Source organism: Crocodylus porosus, unplaced genomic scaffold (genome assembly GCF_001723895.1).
Source record: "Crocodylus porosus isolate Cpor-Errol unplaced genomic scaffold, CroPor_comp1, whole genome shotgun sequence".
NCBI classification, from domain to species: Eukaryota; Metazoa; Chordata; order Crocodylia; family Crocodylidae; genus Crocodylus; species Crocodylus porosus.
This window is the reverse complement of record NW_017728886.1, coordinates 46,429,677-46,447,443: the sequence shown is the minus strand read 5'-3', so window position 1 is coordinate 46,447,443 and position 17,767 is coordinate 46,429,677. Positions and strand designations below refer to the sequence as shown.

General features: G+C 42.4%; 1 protein-coding gene across 6 annotated transcripts in view; it reads left to right on the top strand.

The window, feature by feature from the left end:
• Window positions 1-17,767, top strand: part of ICA1 (islet cell autoantigen 1) — a 122,545-nt gene continuing 104,778 nt past the window's right edge. For 4 of the 6 annotated variants that reach the window (XM_019533831.1, XM_019533850.1, XM_019533814.1 and 1 more), the window contains exons 1-2: window positions 1-32; window positions 17,134-17,172. In XM_019533831.1, the coding sequence (XP_019389376.1) occupies window positions 17,156-17,172 (17 nt within the window). In that variant the 5' untranslated portion in view covers window positions 1-32; window positions 17,134-17,155. Of the gene's footprint in view, window positions 33-17,133; window positions 17,173-17,767 lie in introns of those variants that run through there. The other 2 variants (XM_019533823.1, XM_019533841.1) reach the window with 2 other exon arrangements.

Below are 17,767 nucleotides of genomic sequence, written 5' to 3'. Positions count from 1 at the left end.
CCCCTCCCGGCTCCGCCGCATCCTCCGCCAAGGTGAGTGCAGCAGCCGAGGCCCTGCAGGTCCCTCCCTCCCGGCCGCGCTGCGCTGCTGCGGGGTGGGGGTGGGGACGGGGACGGGGACGGGGACGGGGCTGATGCCCTGGTGGGGAGAGCTGGGGGCTCCCCTTGGCCTGGCAGCCTTTGCAGGTTGCCAAATGGCATCTGCCCCCCTCCCTCCCTCGCCCTTCGCTTTGCCTAGTCCCCACTTCCCCAGCCGGGTGGCAGTGGGAGAGACTAGGGGTTTGTAACGAGTAAAACCCACCGCCTCCAGGATGTGCCTGAGATGCCGCACCTTCTGCCCCGACCCCTTCAGGGGGCTGCTTTCTCCTTTGCCGGGGTCCCAGCACGGGCAGTCGTGGCAGCTGGCGTTTCTTCTCTGGGCTTCCTGGCTTGGCTTATGCTGGCTAGTGGATTTTAAAAAATGTACACGTACGTGGCTGGACATCTAACGAAGTTTAGCCAGTGTTGCACTCCCCTGTCTCACCTGGCCGTAGGTTTTCTCAGAGCAGCGTGGATCTGATGCCTTGGTGGCCTTTATGTAAAGGCCTAACGTTGTGTGTTGTGAGAGAAACTGGCCTGAGCAGGTCCTTCTAGGTGAGCGTACAGGCAGCAGGCTGCTTCACTCCCTGCTGCAATAGCAGGCGTTGAGATGCTTCCTGGTGGGAGGTACCTCATTCAACACCGGTAGTCTCAAGGTATCATTTGGATCCAGCACCTGTCACAGGTTTGTTGAGCTTCAGTGTGTTGAGCCCTGATTGAAAATATAGAAATACGTAGAAATGAATCAGAATCTGAGCTTTAGTCTCCAGAATACTTGCATCCCCTGTGGTTGCTTGGGATTGTTTTGGGAAAGAGAAAGGCTGAAGCTCTTCCTTCTTGATTTGGTATCTTTACTACTCCTCTGCACCACCTGTTGTTGTCCTGGTTTCACTCTATTGTGTTCTCCTGTATGTTGATGTCTTGATAGGGATGTATTAAAATTGCAAAGCCTTTTTTGGGGGCTTATTGTTTGCTTTTTTATTTTGATCTGAGAAGGCCTTGTTGATGGTTCAGTCTACAGTTCTGCCCAGAAGGCTGTCACCTGATGGTATCAGGTGAAATCTGTGGATCACATTCTCACAGCGTAGGATAAATGGTGGTTGCCTTTTTTGGAGTCCATAATTTTAGTCCTTGTCTGCATTATTTTCCCCCTAACATTCCTTTTTGGGAAGAGCCCAAGAACTGACAAAACCCTGACAGCTGTCAATGTTTTACTACCTTGTCTAAGCTATGCTCTTATTTGTACAGGCTAGGGTGGGGTTGAGGGGGCTTTTTGGTTGTGCTTTTAGTCTTTGCTTTTATATAAATGTATAGGCATTGCTGCATTTATAGGCATTGCTCCACCAATATAGTTGCTCCATTAGAAACCTTGTGCTGATGTTTTCTAGTTTGAATGATTTGACAGTTTTATTTTATTGTTGAGTTTGGAAGAGATGTAAACCAGACCAAAGTAAGGTCCTAATACCTGAATTAGGTTCCACACAGGAAGCTGTATGGGTGGAACTATAGACTTGGATGCACAAAGCATTTATGTAAGCGTAATTACATAGTATTTTGAATTGTACTGGGATCCGGGGTGCACTGACAAGCAGCTGTCACTTCCTAGCTACAGGCAGTGAACTGTTATTATTGTACCTTGCCATGAGGTGGCAGGGAAATGGGTAACAACCTGTTTGCCAAAAGCAAATAGCTACCCCAGGATAAACAGTAAACACACAAACCACCTGTGCTAACATAGTTTATACTTTGGTATGGTTTTACCTTTGATTATTCCTCCAGGAATTCTACACTGAATTTGAGTAAGTTAAACTGTCATAGGGCCCTACATTATGCGTCTGTCCCTTTTTTATACCAGTGTAAGGATTAATTATACTAGTACACATGTCATATGTTGATATAACCAGTAAGAATTTCCCCATGTTGGCAACATTTTAACTATATGTACATAGGGCTTGCCTACATTAGAACTCTAAAAGTTTTCTCAGTGTTTGACCTTAATGATGATATTTTTTACGGAAATTCAAATACTACCTTGGTTCCCAACATAGGGTTAGGGATATGCAGGGGCAGGAATGGAAGTCATATATGGCTGTATGGGGAGGAAGAGCCATTTTGAAGTTGGTTTTTTTTTCTTATTCTATAATATTGTATCGTATTATGGAAAAGATAGTCACTGACATACCACAGACTCCTAATGCAAAGCAAAATTGTACAAAGCAACATTCCTACTGAACTCAACTGGAGTTTTGTCCGAGTGGAATTTGTAAGATAGGGGCCTTTATTTTTCCAACCCGTTCCTGTTCTCTTTAAAAAGTAAACTTATCTAGCCCTTCTTTCCATTGCATGTGCATTTCACAGTCCGTTTGCTAAACTGTTTTGATGAATTCCCAAGTAACACTTCCTGAAAAGTTTTGAGTAATAGCAGCTATTTTCTACTTGCATTGAAGACTATTGTGTAAATTGGGAGGAAAATGTAATAGTTTATCAGCAAGCATTTACAACAAAAAGTCAGGAAATAGCATCCGAGTCATTTGTTTCCTGAAAAGTGCCATAGCAAGGAAGTACTTGACTGTTCAAGAAGCTTTGCCACTGTTTAACCTTAAAAACACTTTACAGATAAAATGGTGCTGGCCACTGCAAAAGTATTATAAGCAAGGCAAAAAATGCCTCAAGAAAAAGGACAAATAAAGCAGATTGGCTAGCCAAGAGTGTTAGACACACTGTGTCTGGCAGTCTTATCTCACGGTTGTCAGTGTGTAGTTTTTGTTAGCCATATAGGGCAAAAGAAGGATCATTCTGACCTCTTACACAATCAGTTACTATAGATCTTTATTTTATTTAATATAGGTAATTTTAACAACATTTATGTAGGCTGCTTCAGTAGAGATGATTCCAGCAGATACGGTTGGTTTTCCAGGATGTGAAAAATGTGGTACAAAAGTTATTGGGTAACATGTTTGGCAAAGCTCAGTCTATATTGTCGTAGGTGTTGACTCTTAAGGGCAGTAAAACAGGATTGCCATATATTGCTGTTGCTGTGCAAGCTACAGCTGTATTGCTAATCAAACTTCATGGATTGGTGTACACTGATCAGCTGAAAGTGTTCAGAGAGGAATATTTTTCCCTTTGTATATTGCTGCAGTAGTGTATGGTGGTGCAGGGTGGGTAGGGTTTTAATTTAAATATACAGACTGCTAACCACTACTGAAAATAAGTGGCTCAATGAGCCACTCATCTGCTTTACTGTGGCAATAGCTGTCTGTCAGCTCAATATCAGATAATGAAAAGGACTTGCCAAGTCACTTTGTGTATTGGTTTGCTTTCTAACAGAACAACATTGTACAAAAGTAAAATTCTCATTGGTATAAAATATTTTACTGTGACTAAAGTTGAGATCTGGTCAAGAATCTCCAAGCTGTTTTGGTTGCTAAACAGAGACATAAAGAAAATTCCATAATGAAATATCTACTTTCTAATTTTTTTCTATTTGGTGTATTTTTTTAATTTCATTTTAGATTGCTAATAAGTGTTGCTAAATATTTTTTTATAGTCATGTTTGGGAAATCAAATAAATCCTTACACTGTGGTTAAATGAAGGAGTGAATTCCACTCTCAGCTCTGCTACTGACCTGTCCAAGTTCACTCAACAACTCATTCAACTTCTGTTCCTTTAATTGTCCCAAGTATGTATATCGTATTTATATTTTCACTCCCACAAATAAATTTAGGTTTTAATTTAAATGTATGAAGAGTTCCTAACTGTTTGGATATGAAAGAATCTATACTAGGGAAATAGAACCATGATGTTTTTATGTTGACAGTTTCTCTTGCAGCAACTGCAAAGTTAATATAGTTTAAGATCCACAACAATAATTTTCTCTGCCTGTATTAATTTGTTTGTATGGTTAACTTACACACACAACTTGTACTCATCTAAAAAGGACCTTTGTTTACACATGATTCCATTGCCATTTGAATCCGCCTTCCTTTGTAGTTCAAATACTTTTGTTACAAAGCTGTGTGCAGTGACGCCACTTAATACTCTTATTTGTATTTCTAAGAAAAACCCCTATTTTTAGGGATTTCTATTTGTTCTGTGAAGTGTTCCATGGTTGAAACGTGGAATATTGATTTCAGAAAGAAAGGGAACACTTTAAAACTAAACTTTAAAATATGTTCAATTTGTAATTAAAAAAAACAACTTTTGAGGTATTCCTGTGATTGGGCAATTTGTAATAAGTAATCTTTCAGATTTATAGTATAAACTAGTCAGATCTGAGTGGGGGGGAAGGACTGTAGCCCTAGAGAGACTGTTAGTACAGTATTAGTTACAGTAATGCATATTCATAGAAGAATTAACAGTTGATATGGTTCTTCCAGTTACAGAGGAACCAAGTATAGCTTTAAGAAATTGTGAGTAAAGGTGGTTTTTCCACAGTTCAAAATTCCTACTTCAGCTTCTTCCTGCAGCCCAGTATGCTGCACTCCAAGATTTTCCAGGTCTGACAGTTGACAGATGTCCCTTCAGCTTATGAAACTGTGTGTGATGCAACAGCAGCATGCAGACGTGTTCATAGTTAAAGGGAAATGCACCATGGGTAACCTACTGCATGGTAAAAGGAAGAGTGGTAAACCCTAATTGACAGAACATCTTCAGAGGAAATAGGGTCCTGACAAGTCTAAACTGAAGATTGTTGTCTGCTTGGGAAGATTGAACAGAATAGCTGTTGCAGAATAAATGATTCTGGAATAGTTCCCTGTATAGACACTCTCTTCCAGAATAACAACTCTACTTTGTATAATAATTATTATAGAATAAAGTGACTCCTGTATTTTTTTCCAATCAATTTCCCCATATTAAAAAGCACTTAAAACTGAATGAAAAAGGAACTGATCATCACATGTTTTGGGCCAGATTGCACTCCACCTACTTATTAGGCCAGAAATTGACTTATGCTTCAGTGGCCGTGTCTACATGGGGCGCTGAATGCACAGTAGCCTGTGACTACTGCACAGTAGCGTCACATGGCAGAATGCATGATGCAACACTACTAAGCAGTAGTTTTAGGCTACTGCACAGTCAGCATCACAAAGAAGTCATTCCTTATTGCTACTGTGCTGTAATTCTGTGCAGTCATTTATTATTTGTTTATACACACAGTTTTAATACTTGTTTATGCAAAGTAACGACTGCGCAGCCAGCATCTCATGTAAATGTGACCAGTGTGATTCTTTTCTACTCTGCTCAAGTCCGTGAAAATCGTTCAGGCAAAACATAGATGAATCCTCCTTTGTTTTGTTGTCTTTTTGGTGACCCGATTGTAGGTGTTATAGAAATGGATGCAATGATGGATTTTCAGCACTTGAGCAGGGTGAGATAAAATTATGCTGAGATGACTTAGTTCACTTGGATGCCTTATAGGTGGAACAGAATCTAGCCTTTAGTGTCACTAATACTATTTATGTTAGAGAGTTATATACCCAAAACAAAGTGGTTGAAAATCCAGTTCATAGATTGTACAACAAAATGTCAAAGTTAAACTTAACCTGATTTGTTCAAATCATAAGCATTTTTCCCCATGATCCAGGTTACGAATCACATGGCCTCACCTATGTGATATGTCTTTGGGTATTTGCACTTCTTGTTGTGACTTGTCCCCATCATAATTCATTTAGTTCAGGAAAAGATGACAAAGAGGGTGTGTATATATAAAAAGGCTACTGTACAGAGGTTACTGCACATTTATTTAGCACTATTAGCAAGTACTAAATAAACACACAATAATGGGAGCTACTGCACCGTAGCACCCGCAAATGTCTTTTAAGTGAATCTACTGCACAGTAGCCTAATAATACTACACAGTATCATCACTTAAAAGATGTTCACCAGCGCTGCTGTGTAGTAGCTGTGGTTACTGCGCATTTATTTAGTAGTTGTATTAGCAAGTACTAAATGAATGTGCAGTAACCTCTGCACAGTAGCGTCTCATGTAGACATGGCCTCTTTTCCTGAACTACATATAGCTCCCAGTATTATTAGGCTACTGTGCAGTCACTGTTTTGTGTATACATGCCCAGAGTATTAAAACTTCCTTAAAATTGCTCCACTGTAAAATGGATTAAATCAATCCTCTAGAGAAAGAGGGGAGGGGAGGAAAGGGGGTGGAGGTAAATGTGATAGAACAGGGGGTTTCAGCCTTTTTTGGTTGGTGTATCCCCAATGGCCAGTCGAGAAGCCAGGAATCCCCTGGCAGTGTTGATGGAGGCTGGGGTCCCCTGACAGCCAGTCAGCAAGCAAAACCTGAAGTGCCAGCGACTTCTGTGCACCACTGCCATGTACCCCCTGGGGCTTTCCAAAGTACCCCCAGGGGTACATGTACCTGGTTGACAACCCCTGTGGTAGAATTTCAAAGGCTAAAACTTGAGGGCTTGCAATTCAAAGTGATTTGTGTGAAGTGTATGCATTCTTGTCTCTTACGGCTCTTGGACTTGGAAAAGCAGAAATGATGGAAAATCACATACAAAATAATATGTCTCCCAAGAACACCTCTAGTAAAAGAGCAAAGCAGGTTTCATCAGGAATTTATCTCAATTATCGGTTACAGATGCAAACATTTCCGACTTACAGAGTTGGGTTGGAGTTAGTTTGTACCTATGCTGGTCCAGAAAACATATGAGAGGCAAGGGTGGGGGGAAAGAGGTATGTTGTGTGTGATTTCTTTTTAAGGATTAAATGTATTTGGGAGAGAAGTTTGACAAGCTTCAGGCACAAAGCACCCTTCCCCAAAATATTCTGTTTTGAGATGTTTGAGAAATCTCAACTCAGTAAAAAGATGCATTCTCCATAAGAAGCCAAGGGGAAAAATGGCCGTTGTATAGGGTTTGAGACTTGTTTCCAGATTCTAGGCCCTGAACAAAAGCTGAAATGAAGGCCTTTTTAATGAAACAACAGGTTTTCTGTGTAAGGAAGGAGTTGCTATTTTACTTCCTAGAAAGCTGTGGTTAAACGATGAGGTACATTCATCCCAGAATAAGAATAGGGGGCTAAGTTATGCATCTATTTCTGATTAAGCCACAGACAGATGGTGGTCAGAAGTGGAAGGAAATGAGCCAGTTCGGCATTAGGTGCCAGTTTCACAAACGTACATGGATGAGTAGTCTCTAACTAAATTGGACTACTTGTGTTCTTAAAGCTAAACATTGATGTGATTGCAGAACCAGGACCTTAGATACTATGGTGATGGCTACTGTAGAAATCTTTGAGAGACCTATAAAATTTCCTGGTTTGTATAGTACTATAACACAGACTTCTACATCAGTTACAGCTGATTTGTTACAAAAATAGTTATTCCTGTTGTTAGGAGTAATTTTTATAGAACTTTTAGTGAAATTAAATTATGCATGAAGTATAAAAGGGTTATTTCCTTTTAGCAAAATTTGTCAAACCTCAGAACAAAATTTGTTCCATTTTATCTTTAATAGGTAGCAAAATTAGCTTAAGTTTCTGCAATTGCTGTCTACAAAATATTCTTTCACTTAACTCCCCCCTACTGGATATGAGATGAGTATCTTTCTTGAAAATAAGATAAACAAGTTAAAATTATCCTAATACAGACTTGTCTAACATATGGCTCGCCTTGTTCGGGACGGGAGGGGAGCTGCTCACCCCCGTGGGGCCAGGCTAGCATGGCCTCCCATGTCGTGTGAACTGGGTCCCACTGCTGCCCCAAGGGCTGTGCGGCGTGGGGCTGCGCCTGACGGGATGAGCTGGGGACAGCGCCTGCTTTTACTTGTCTCTGGCTTGGCCCCTTGCCCCTGGCATCCCGCCCGCGTCCCGGGACCTGCTGGGCTCGGCGACCGCGGGGCAGGGATGGGGCATGGCGCCTGACACAGGCAGTTGACAGGGCAGCCCCAAGGGGGGGCTTGGCAGGCAGGGTCCTGGTGTGACCTCTGTGGGGCAAGGTGGTGGGAGCCAATGTCCGCTGGGCCCCACACTCTGGGCTCTCAGCATTGAGGCTGCCAGGGCTGCGTGTGTGGGCGGCCAGGCACCATGGTTAGTGGGGCCGTGCAGGCGGGTGAGCAAGGGGCTGTGGTGCAGTGGCCATCTTGCTCTGACCCCCCTCTGGCAGCACCGGTTCATGGGGCTGTGCTGCTCGGGGGTGGCTGGGGGGGAGAGGGGGGATTGTCACTCCCTGTGGCTGGGTTGGGCGCTGCTTTTCTGTCGCGGCAGCCACCTGCGCCCTCCCGGGGGCTGTTTGCCTTTGCCACAGGGAAGCACAGAGGAGTGGAGCAGCCCATGTTCCTCTGAGGCCTTCCCTTGCCAGGAGCCGCCCTGGGCAGACCAGGCCTGAGACCCTGCCAGGCTGGGAACTGGCTTCGCTTCCGCAGTTCTGCTGTGCCCCATCTTACGCATTGGCTGGGCCCCAGCCGCATCTGCCCAAACACTGCCAAGACTTTGGGCAGTGGTGTTGCTGGTGTGGGCAAGGCCTGGGGAAGCAGTGGTATAGGCGGCCCCTTGGCCTGTGTGAGAGCACCGGCTACATCGGTTTGATCACATACTTTAACACAGCTGTCAAATGTCTTCTGGGGCTGCCTTCAAATGGTGGTTATAGTAGGCAGAAGAGGGGCCCCAACTGTTGGGATGGTTGGTCCAGGACATCATTTGCTGTAGTATGTCACTAGCTGAGCACAGGTGGGGGTTTATGCCACCTTTGCCTTATTTCAGGCTTGTGCTACATATGGCCTGTGGGATGATAAAATATGAATATGGCTTGCTGGCCCACTGGGTGATAAAAAGTTCATGATCCAGCCCTACATTCAAAAAGGTTGGACACCCCTGTCCTAGTATGTCAAATATCTAAAGTAAATTGAACGCATTTTTTGTCCTTTCTTAAATGAGAACCCCCTGTGTTGTGGAAGCAGAAACATAATTTGCATAACAGCAAAGGTCTTTCTTTTACATTAATTTTACTAGTTCTTATAAAAAGTCTGTAAGTACTGTTTAAGTTCCCAAATTCCTAAATTAAAGGAGAAGAGTTGCACATTCAGTTCACAATCCATCTTTGGAGAGCCCAGCCAGGCTTGAGTGGCTTGTGTCTCAGGCTTGTATTTTTTTTTCAACCAGGATTGGATTGCAGGATTGGAATCTTTTTATGCTTTGAAACAATTGTTCATTCTTTATATACATGGCAAGATGAATTCATGATTCTGCTTTTCTCTTGAAATAGTGGATGATATCACTAGTACAGACCTAATAGGCATCTGTATTGAGGAAAACAACTGCTTGAGGAAAAACAACAACATAGAACGTTTTGGTTATCTGCTGGCTTTGCAAGTCTGTGAACAGATCAGATGTAACGCACAGTGTCCGTTCTAACCAATGGATGGCTAAGCAACCTGATTCTTATGGAGCAGTGGTTCTCATCTGGAGTGCTTTACAATCTTTTTTAGGATGCCATGAGGCGATAGTTTCATATTAGTACTACTATTAGGTGTGTAGACATCTACATGTGATTCACAAGATAAACCCTGTTTTTTTCCAAAAAAGAAATCCTTAGTTTCAAAACCATTCTAACCTGTTGTGGGCTTTCTGTGTTCTTTGCAACAGAAATACTGCTCTATTAATTTTAAGAAATTAGAATATTTTTAAAGACTTAAATTCTCAGGAAAACCAGACCTCTGACTTTGCAAGAGAGATATACTTATTTGACAGAGAACAGGAAGCTAGTTACAAAGTTGTGGAATTAATTGTTAAACAAATGAAGGTTCACACAGCGAGCTGGTACTTCAAGTGTGCAAAGAAAAAAATAAGAATTATGGCTAGAGACAGAAGTTACACATATTACACTTAAAGCAGGCAGAAAGCTCTTTAAAGCTGTATTGAAACAGACATTCATGGCTCTTAGAGAACTTTAAAAATGCTGGATCATGCTCTAAGTTAATCCTCGATAGATGTGTACTAACCTAAAGTGATTTCTGTTAGAGCACTTCATTGAACCTCTGTGCCAGATCCCACTGACGGTTAACTTAGAGTGGAATTGCTGCCATCCCAGGTGGTATTGCACAGGGCAGGGCTGTGTAGGACTGCTCATTTCCTCTGCCTGAGTCCGGGCTGGCCCCTTTCTGTTAGCTTTCACTGATCTTAGTCAGTGATGGCCTCTGTTTCCAGCCTGGCATGCAGCCTTCCCAGGAGGGGGTGGAGTGAGGGAAGGGGGGTTTCTTTCCCTGTAGCCACCCTGGACCTGCAGCTCATCACAGCTTAGCTGGGAGGGGGGTGCTGCTATGGAAAGGCTCCAGAGTCTCTTCCCCACAGCAGCCCAGGCCAGGCAGAAGCGCACAGTTTGCTTGGTGGAGGGAAGGCTGTAGTGGGGCTCTGGGATTTCTCTGCACCTGCCCTTGCCAGGTCATACTGTGGTCCAGCCCAGGGGCTGTGGGGAGAGGAGTCTGGGGTCTCTCTCCCTGCTGTGCTGCAGCCCAGTCCATGCAGCAGTGTGCCCCTGCTTGGCAAAGGGGGCTGTGGGGGAAGGGCTCCAGGTTCTCATCCCCTTCTTCACCCCCGGCAGCCCCCTGCTGCAGCACAATGTGGGCAGGGGAGCTCAGGGTGGCCATTATAAAGGACATTCTGGTTTTCTGCTACTCTGTCTTCTATTCTGTATAGATACAAAACACGTCTTAAAGAGAAAAATAGAGGACATAAAGACATTGGGTTTTGTATCAATAGAGGACTGTCCTCTGTGATGGCCACCCTAGGAAGCTGTGGGGAGAGGGCTCTGGGGTCTCTCCCTCTACAGCCTTGTTGGGAGGGAGTGGAGTGGGGAAAAAGGGATTTCTGTCCCTGTAGCCACTGTCTGCCTGGGGGGCCATGGAGAAGGAGTCTAGGGTTTCTTCTCTCCCAGCTGGTGCTGACAGTCATGCATACCAACCCACCCTCTAGCTTCTTTACTTTTCATTCCATCCAGGAAGAGCACACGTCAGCTGCTATAACTTCCTCAGCCTGATGAACCCGAAAGCTTGCTTAAAAATTATTTTTCAACTACTTGAGTTGGTCTAATAAAAGATATCAGATTCACCTAAAGAACCTTGTGTGTTTGGTTTGCTTGTACTCTAACTTACTTTAGAGCTTTAAGTGAAGTATGATAGAGCGCTTCTGCCAGGATCTTTTTGAACATCTGTACTTAGCCTGTGTTTGGAAGTTAAACTGAGAAGGAAATTGACAACATTCTGCTGTTCAGTAATGCTCTCAGGAGATGTGCATATAACTTGTCAAAGAATATTGGAAAAAATACAAGTGAGAAACTTAAAATGGCTACCATCTTCACTTTTCAGCAAGACCACAAGAGGACAGGATGTTTTTGACATAATAGATTCCTATTTGAATTTCTGGGTTTATCTTGGGAATTGTGTAGGTTTTGCATAGATAGCAGTCCTTCTGTGGTTGGGTCAGCTTGAGGATTTTTTTCAATTGTGAAGTAACAGAATCCAAATGTCATTACATGTCACTGTTTTCTTTCATTGGGAAGCTTATTGTAAAAACTATATGCCAGAAATTAAAAACTGTGTTTGACCAAGTTGTAAAAATGGTGAGTTATATTAAAAGTAGGTCAGGGAAGTCTTGTCTCTTTTCAGGAATGTGAGAAACGATGGAAGCTGAAACATACCAGTCTTATTTTGCACGTGGAAGCAAAATGATTGTCAAGGGGCAAGTTTCTGTCCTCACTTTACAAGTTGACAAAGGAAATATTAATTTTTTTTACATTCAAGCACATGCTTGACTTCTGTGGTTTATAATACTGGTGCTTAATCATGTGGGGGGTTTCCATTTTGTTAAAAAATGTTTCCAGTCATATAATTTTATACACTATAATGAACAAGTTAGTTGTTTTTTTTTAAATAAGGTGTTCCTAAATTTCGAAAAGTATAGAGGGAAGTCTTGAGTCTAAGACAACTGAGAGTAACTTTACTGCAGCCATGTTTTCAGGGAATTGTAGGAAAGAATGCTGAGGACGCAGCTGCTAAAGAGATACATGACCTCTACAAGTGGATGGCAATGGTTCCACTATCCTGCACTAGGAAATTATGTAAAGATTATTCTTAATATACTTTGATTACAGGTGGCCCTTTGCAGAATTTTTGCTAAGTCTGCTCAGACTTTAAGTTAGTATAAATACTTGTCCGAGAGAGAAGAGTAAATAATTTTGATCTTGCAGGCTAAAACTTTATTCTGGGGCACCTAATGGCTACTCTCTGAGCTCTTTACTTGGGGATCCATGGGACTAAGAGGTACCTGAATTGTGCAATGCATAGTAAAATACAGATTCATGAACCTGGTGTAGAGTTCTGCCCAAGCTAATATGATATACCTGACCTACCTTGAATTCTGGAAGGAGTCTCTACACAATGCTGCACTGTAGATGTAATAATAAAATTAGCTACATCCAATTTTTCAAATAAGTGCTTTCTCTACAGTTAGTATGTGTATGCAGTATGACACAAAGGTATCTAAGGCTCTGAATCATCAGGTTCTTTGTGGGTTGACTTTTGCCCACATGTAGAACCCAATTGATTTCAATAGGACTTTGTCAGTGTTGAGGGCCAAGTTAGGAAGAAGTGTTATGATACTGTGATTTTGGTCAAGCACCAGTAGAAATTCAGGGCTATTCAGGATGGTTCTTATTTAGATAAAAATCAGAGACAGTGGCAGGGTACCTTCCAAGAACAGTTTTTGTTTAAAAAAACGTTTACCGGTTTCCTTGAACAGAAGCAGGATCAAACTGAATGATGACAGGGACCTTTTGCAAAAAAACCTTAAAAAGACAGATAAGACTTACAGCTCCTGCTCCGAGAAATATCTCTCTTGATCTCTGATTCTCATTGGTGAGCCACAGGAACATCTTGTTCAGTCCAGCTGCTTAACAAAGTCTTTTTCAGCCTCAGCTCCTGGCTCTTGGAAGGCTTCGGTAGTTCCATACTCTTAGTCCATATAGCTTGCTAAAGCAAGCTGAACTAATAACCTTGCATTGACCCTCTGATTCCTGTGACTATTTCCTGTATTTCAGTAGTCCTTTATATGAGAGTTTTTTCCTAGATGCCAACTTCAGTGGGGTAGCTATTATATACTTTTCTCATGAGGCTGGGTTGTTGTTTATTTTTAGCTTTGTCTTTTTGGGGATTTGTTGTTGTTGTTTTTTTAAAAAAAAAGAAATAGTTAAATCTATTTGAAAATGCATATGTACAAGAGACAGGACTTAAGGTTGCCTCATACAGCCATATCTTTCATTTTCTTTGATGTTTGACTATTTAACCTTAGAGGTTTTAGTAGCTTAGTTTTTTGTATGGAATATATATGAGAGTTTTAAAGGTGATGGCCAAGGAGCTATCTGCGTAGTTTTCATTGACTTTTTTGTTCCTTCCCTCTCTCCTCAGTAAATCTTGTAACTCCCTGAGAAGTTCCAGAGACTAGAGGAAAGCTACTAGGATAGCCTGGGAAACTATAGGCCTATTGACCTAACACTGATTCCTGAGACAGCTGATAGAGGATTTAATTAATCAGAAATTGAAGGAGGATAGCCTTGATGCCTGTCAACACTGGTTTATGGAAAAGCAGATCTTGTCTCACTATCTTGTAATCTTATTAAGAAATGTCAGGTTTGATTGATAAAAATAATAGTATTGATTCCATAGACTTCTGCAGTGAATTTGACTTGGTACCACATGATATTTGATTAGAAAACTAGAATGATTCAAAATTAGCATGATTAAAATGGGTAAAATGGGTTTCAAAATATAATTGTGAAATGGGAATTATAATTATTTCCAGTGGGGTCCTACATAGGTAAGTTTTTGGTCCCGTGTTATTTAAGCTTTCATTTTTAATCAGTGACCTGAAAAAAATGTAATCATTACTGCAAATTTGCAGTTGGCAGGTTCTGGATGTGGCAAAAAACAAAGAGGACAGGTTACTGAGGCATAAGGATATTGCCTGCATGGTTGCATGCTTGCTTGGCACCATGAAAACACATTTTTAATGTGCAAATATGAAATCATGCCTCCTGGAACAGAAATAAAGAAAATAGGTCATGTGTACACTATCCGGGACTCTGTTTATCACTAACCCCAAATGTCTTTCAGAATTACTGCTTCCCAAGATAATCAACTGAATATGAGTGTGACAGACAATGTTATAAACCAGGGGAGGCAACCTTTTACAAAGGGTGGACCAAAGTAATGTAGCTAGGAGATAGGGTGGGCTGCTGCTTGCACCTTGGTTGCTTCCATTGTTCTCCCCTTCCATCACATGCCACTGAATATCACCCAAGCTAAGTACAGATAGTCAAAAAGCCCAATCGAATCGATTCAATCTTCTCAGGTTAGTCTAAGTTGCATAGATTAAACCAATAAACAATTGAACAGACATTCATTTTGATTCTGAAAAAGTAACTACATGCCCAGGCCAGAGGTCAGGGGGTGCTAGAGTACACCTCTCTGCTCTACTGAAGCTGACAGCTTGGGCTGAGGGTATCCTATCCATTCTGCAAAGTGGATTTTGCAGGGGTGGTTCAAAGCATCCTGGGATGCTGGGGGACTGTGAGTTCACGTGAATCTTCAGGGAACCTGGGATAGAAGTTCAATAAGCCTATTTCACCTAAATCAGTTAAGCCTGATATGATATCCATCCAGGTTTATCTTAAACCAGTTTCAGCCATTTTCAAAGAGGTTTATGTGTACTGAATTTCTGTTGCGTTACAGATTTGAACTGGTTTCCGATTGCTTATACCAATTTATGTGTAATTTTTGCCCCATGTCCCTGGGCTAGCATTTCACAAACCTTGCGGGTACTCTTGCACTCCCTGTACTGTAGCTGCTGCTTACTCTTGTTGCAAGTGCCACTGATTTCTGTCACCATTGGCAACAGACAGTGATGGATTCAACAGTAATAAAAATGGCAGCTGCAGCAGTGTGGTGTAGGGGCTGCCATTCTGGCGCCTTGCTCATGCAGTGCCACCAATCCAGTTCCAGTCTCTTTACCCAGCCACAGATATTATCCTATTTCCAGTCCTATTCTTAACAGATTTATCCAATCTGTGCTTTCTTCCCACCTTCATCATCCTGGCTTTTGCCCCCCTCTACATTTGAGTCAGATAGCTTCCTTCTGTGTTCCAGCCCTCCAGAGAGAAGGCTTGCTGAGAGCAAAGGAGAGAAGCTGACTGCTTTCAGTTCCAATACCTGGCCTTAGTCCAGCTCAACCAAGAACATCCATTATAGGGAAAATCTGGCTTGTCATTGTAACCTGAGCTGAAAGGAGCATATTCAGTGCTCTGTGGGGATAGTATATGGTCAGCACTAAGAGTTGAATGAGAAGTGGGCATGACCAGTGAGGGTGGAACATTCAGAGATTTCAATTGCTAAAAATTAAGATGTCCCTGTGAAGTGTGTGTGAATTGTAAATGTCATCTTTCCTCCAAAAGTTTTTAACCTGGCCAAATTCTGGCACATTTTCATAGATTTTAGGTTTGGAAGGGCCCTATTAGATCATTGAGTCCGATGCCCTACCCTGGGCAGGAAAGAGTGCTGGGGTCAGATGACCCCAGCCAGGTGTTTCTCCAATCTCCTCTTAAACACCTCCAAGGAAGGGGACAGCACCACCTCCCTCGGACGCGTATTCCATATTTTGGCAACCCTCGCTGTAAAGATTTCTTTCCTGATGTTCAGTCTAAATTTGCTCTCCTTCAGTTTGTGGCCATTGCTTCTAGTTACCCTGACAGGCACCCTGGTAAACATTGTATCCCTATTTCCTGCTCCCCCCCGCTCCCCCCCCCGCCAGTAAATCTGTAGACAGCCACAATATCACCTCTCAACCTTCTCTTTCAGAGGCTGAAGAGATTCAGGTCCCTCAATCGGTCCTCATAGGGTTTTTCCTGTAGGCCTTTAACCTGTGTCCCTCCTCTGAACCCTTTCCAGGTTATCTACATCCCTTTTGAAGTGCAGTGCCCAAAAGTGGGTGCAGTACTCCAGCTGCGGCCTGAACAATGCCGCATAGAGGGAAGTATCACCTCCTTTGATTTGTTTGTGATGTACTTACAAAGCGTGCAGGTAGCTTTACTTATTATTTCATCACACTGATGACTCATGTTCATTTTGGAGTTTATTACAACTCCGAGATCCCTTTCTGCAGTTGTACTACTTAGAATGGTTCAGGTGTGTTGATGATTCTTCCTCCCTAGGTGCAACACATGGTGCTTACCTTTGTTAAACTGCATCCTATTCTGTTTGGCCCACTTCCCCAGCCTGTCCAAATCCACCTGTATTTGCTCCCTGCCCTCTAGTTTGTTTACCCCACCCCATAGTTCGGTGTCATCTGCAAACTTGTCAGTTTTTTTCTACACCTTCACCCAAGTCACTAATGAAGATATTGAACAGTCCCAGTCCCAGTACAGAGCCTTGGGGGACACCACTGCCCACATTTCTCCAGGTAGGAACCATCCCAACCACCACCACTCTCTGGGTGCATCCCATAAGCCAAATTCTGGCAGATTTTCAGAAGGAATACTCACAGTACAGCCCTGAAAGAAAGGGACATGCCTGCCGAAGTTCAGATCCCTATTACAAAACCTGGGATTTCGGGAAGTTTTCAAATAATAGGTTGCAAGTATGTTATACCATGGAGAAAATACCCTAGCCTTCTTTGTAGGGTAGAATTTCCCAGGAAAAATCAGTCTGAGACAGGCACCTGCTTGGGGAATTTCAATCTGAATGGTCAGTCTCAAAGTTATAACTGGAAACGTGGTCTTGTAATGGGAAGTGTTGGGCAACCATAATATTTAGTGACTTTAACAAGCCCCGCCAGTAATATGCACCTTAATCTCCATTGCCTTCAATCAGAATTACATGTATATGTGGACAACGTTAATTCATAGTTTGAAAAATCTTCAGGGAGAATGTAGAACAAAATGAAATGCTGTAATGTAATCATTTGTCTAGGATAATAGTTTCTTAAAATTCTGAAATACATTGTTTTTATAGTAATAGTTTAACTGATTATGTTTTATTTCATTTTAAGTGTCTGAAGAAGATAAAGAAACATGGATGGCCATAGGTAGTAAGTATTTTTTTTAAATAATTTTAAATCTCTAAAGTAATATTATTAACAGACATGTGATGATATATTCTTGTATCAGTGATGCTTATATTTTGACACCCAATTGTTGACACATCATATTTTCTCACATATAACCCCTACCGTTTTCCCTCCAAACCAGCTGAGGAGAATTGGGGGTGTGCATTATATGCAGAGTAAGGCTACCCCATGGGTTCCAGAGCAGTATTAATTGCCACAGCTCTCCCACCCCCCTGCCAAATTTCTGGAGCTGTGGGGAACCACCCTCCCCAACCACATGCTGGATTGAGCTAGTGCACAGAGTTATCCCATGGCTAGACCCTGAGTGCTAGCTTTATAGTCATGTGCCAGGCTGGATTGTATTCTGGCTCCAGGACTGTGTACCAGGTTGGATCTGGCATGTGGTTCCAGAGCCAGTGTGCAGGGTCAGACCCTTTGCACAGCCCCAGTATTGGCACGGGCACATTGGACACTGTTGCGTGTCCACCAGCCTTGGAAACCCGAGACCTCATGCACTTATGTATACTTCAAGGTAAGGTCTTTTATTCTTCTTGGGGCCTATCAGAAATAGGGTGAG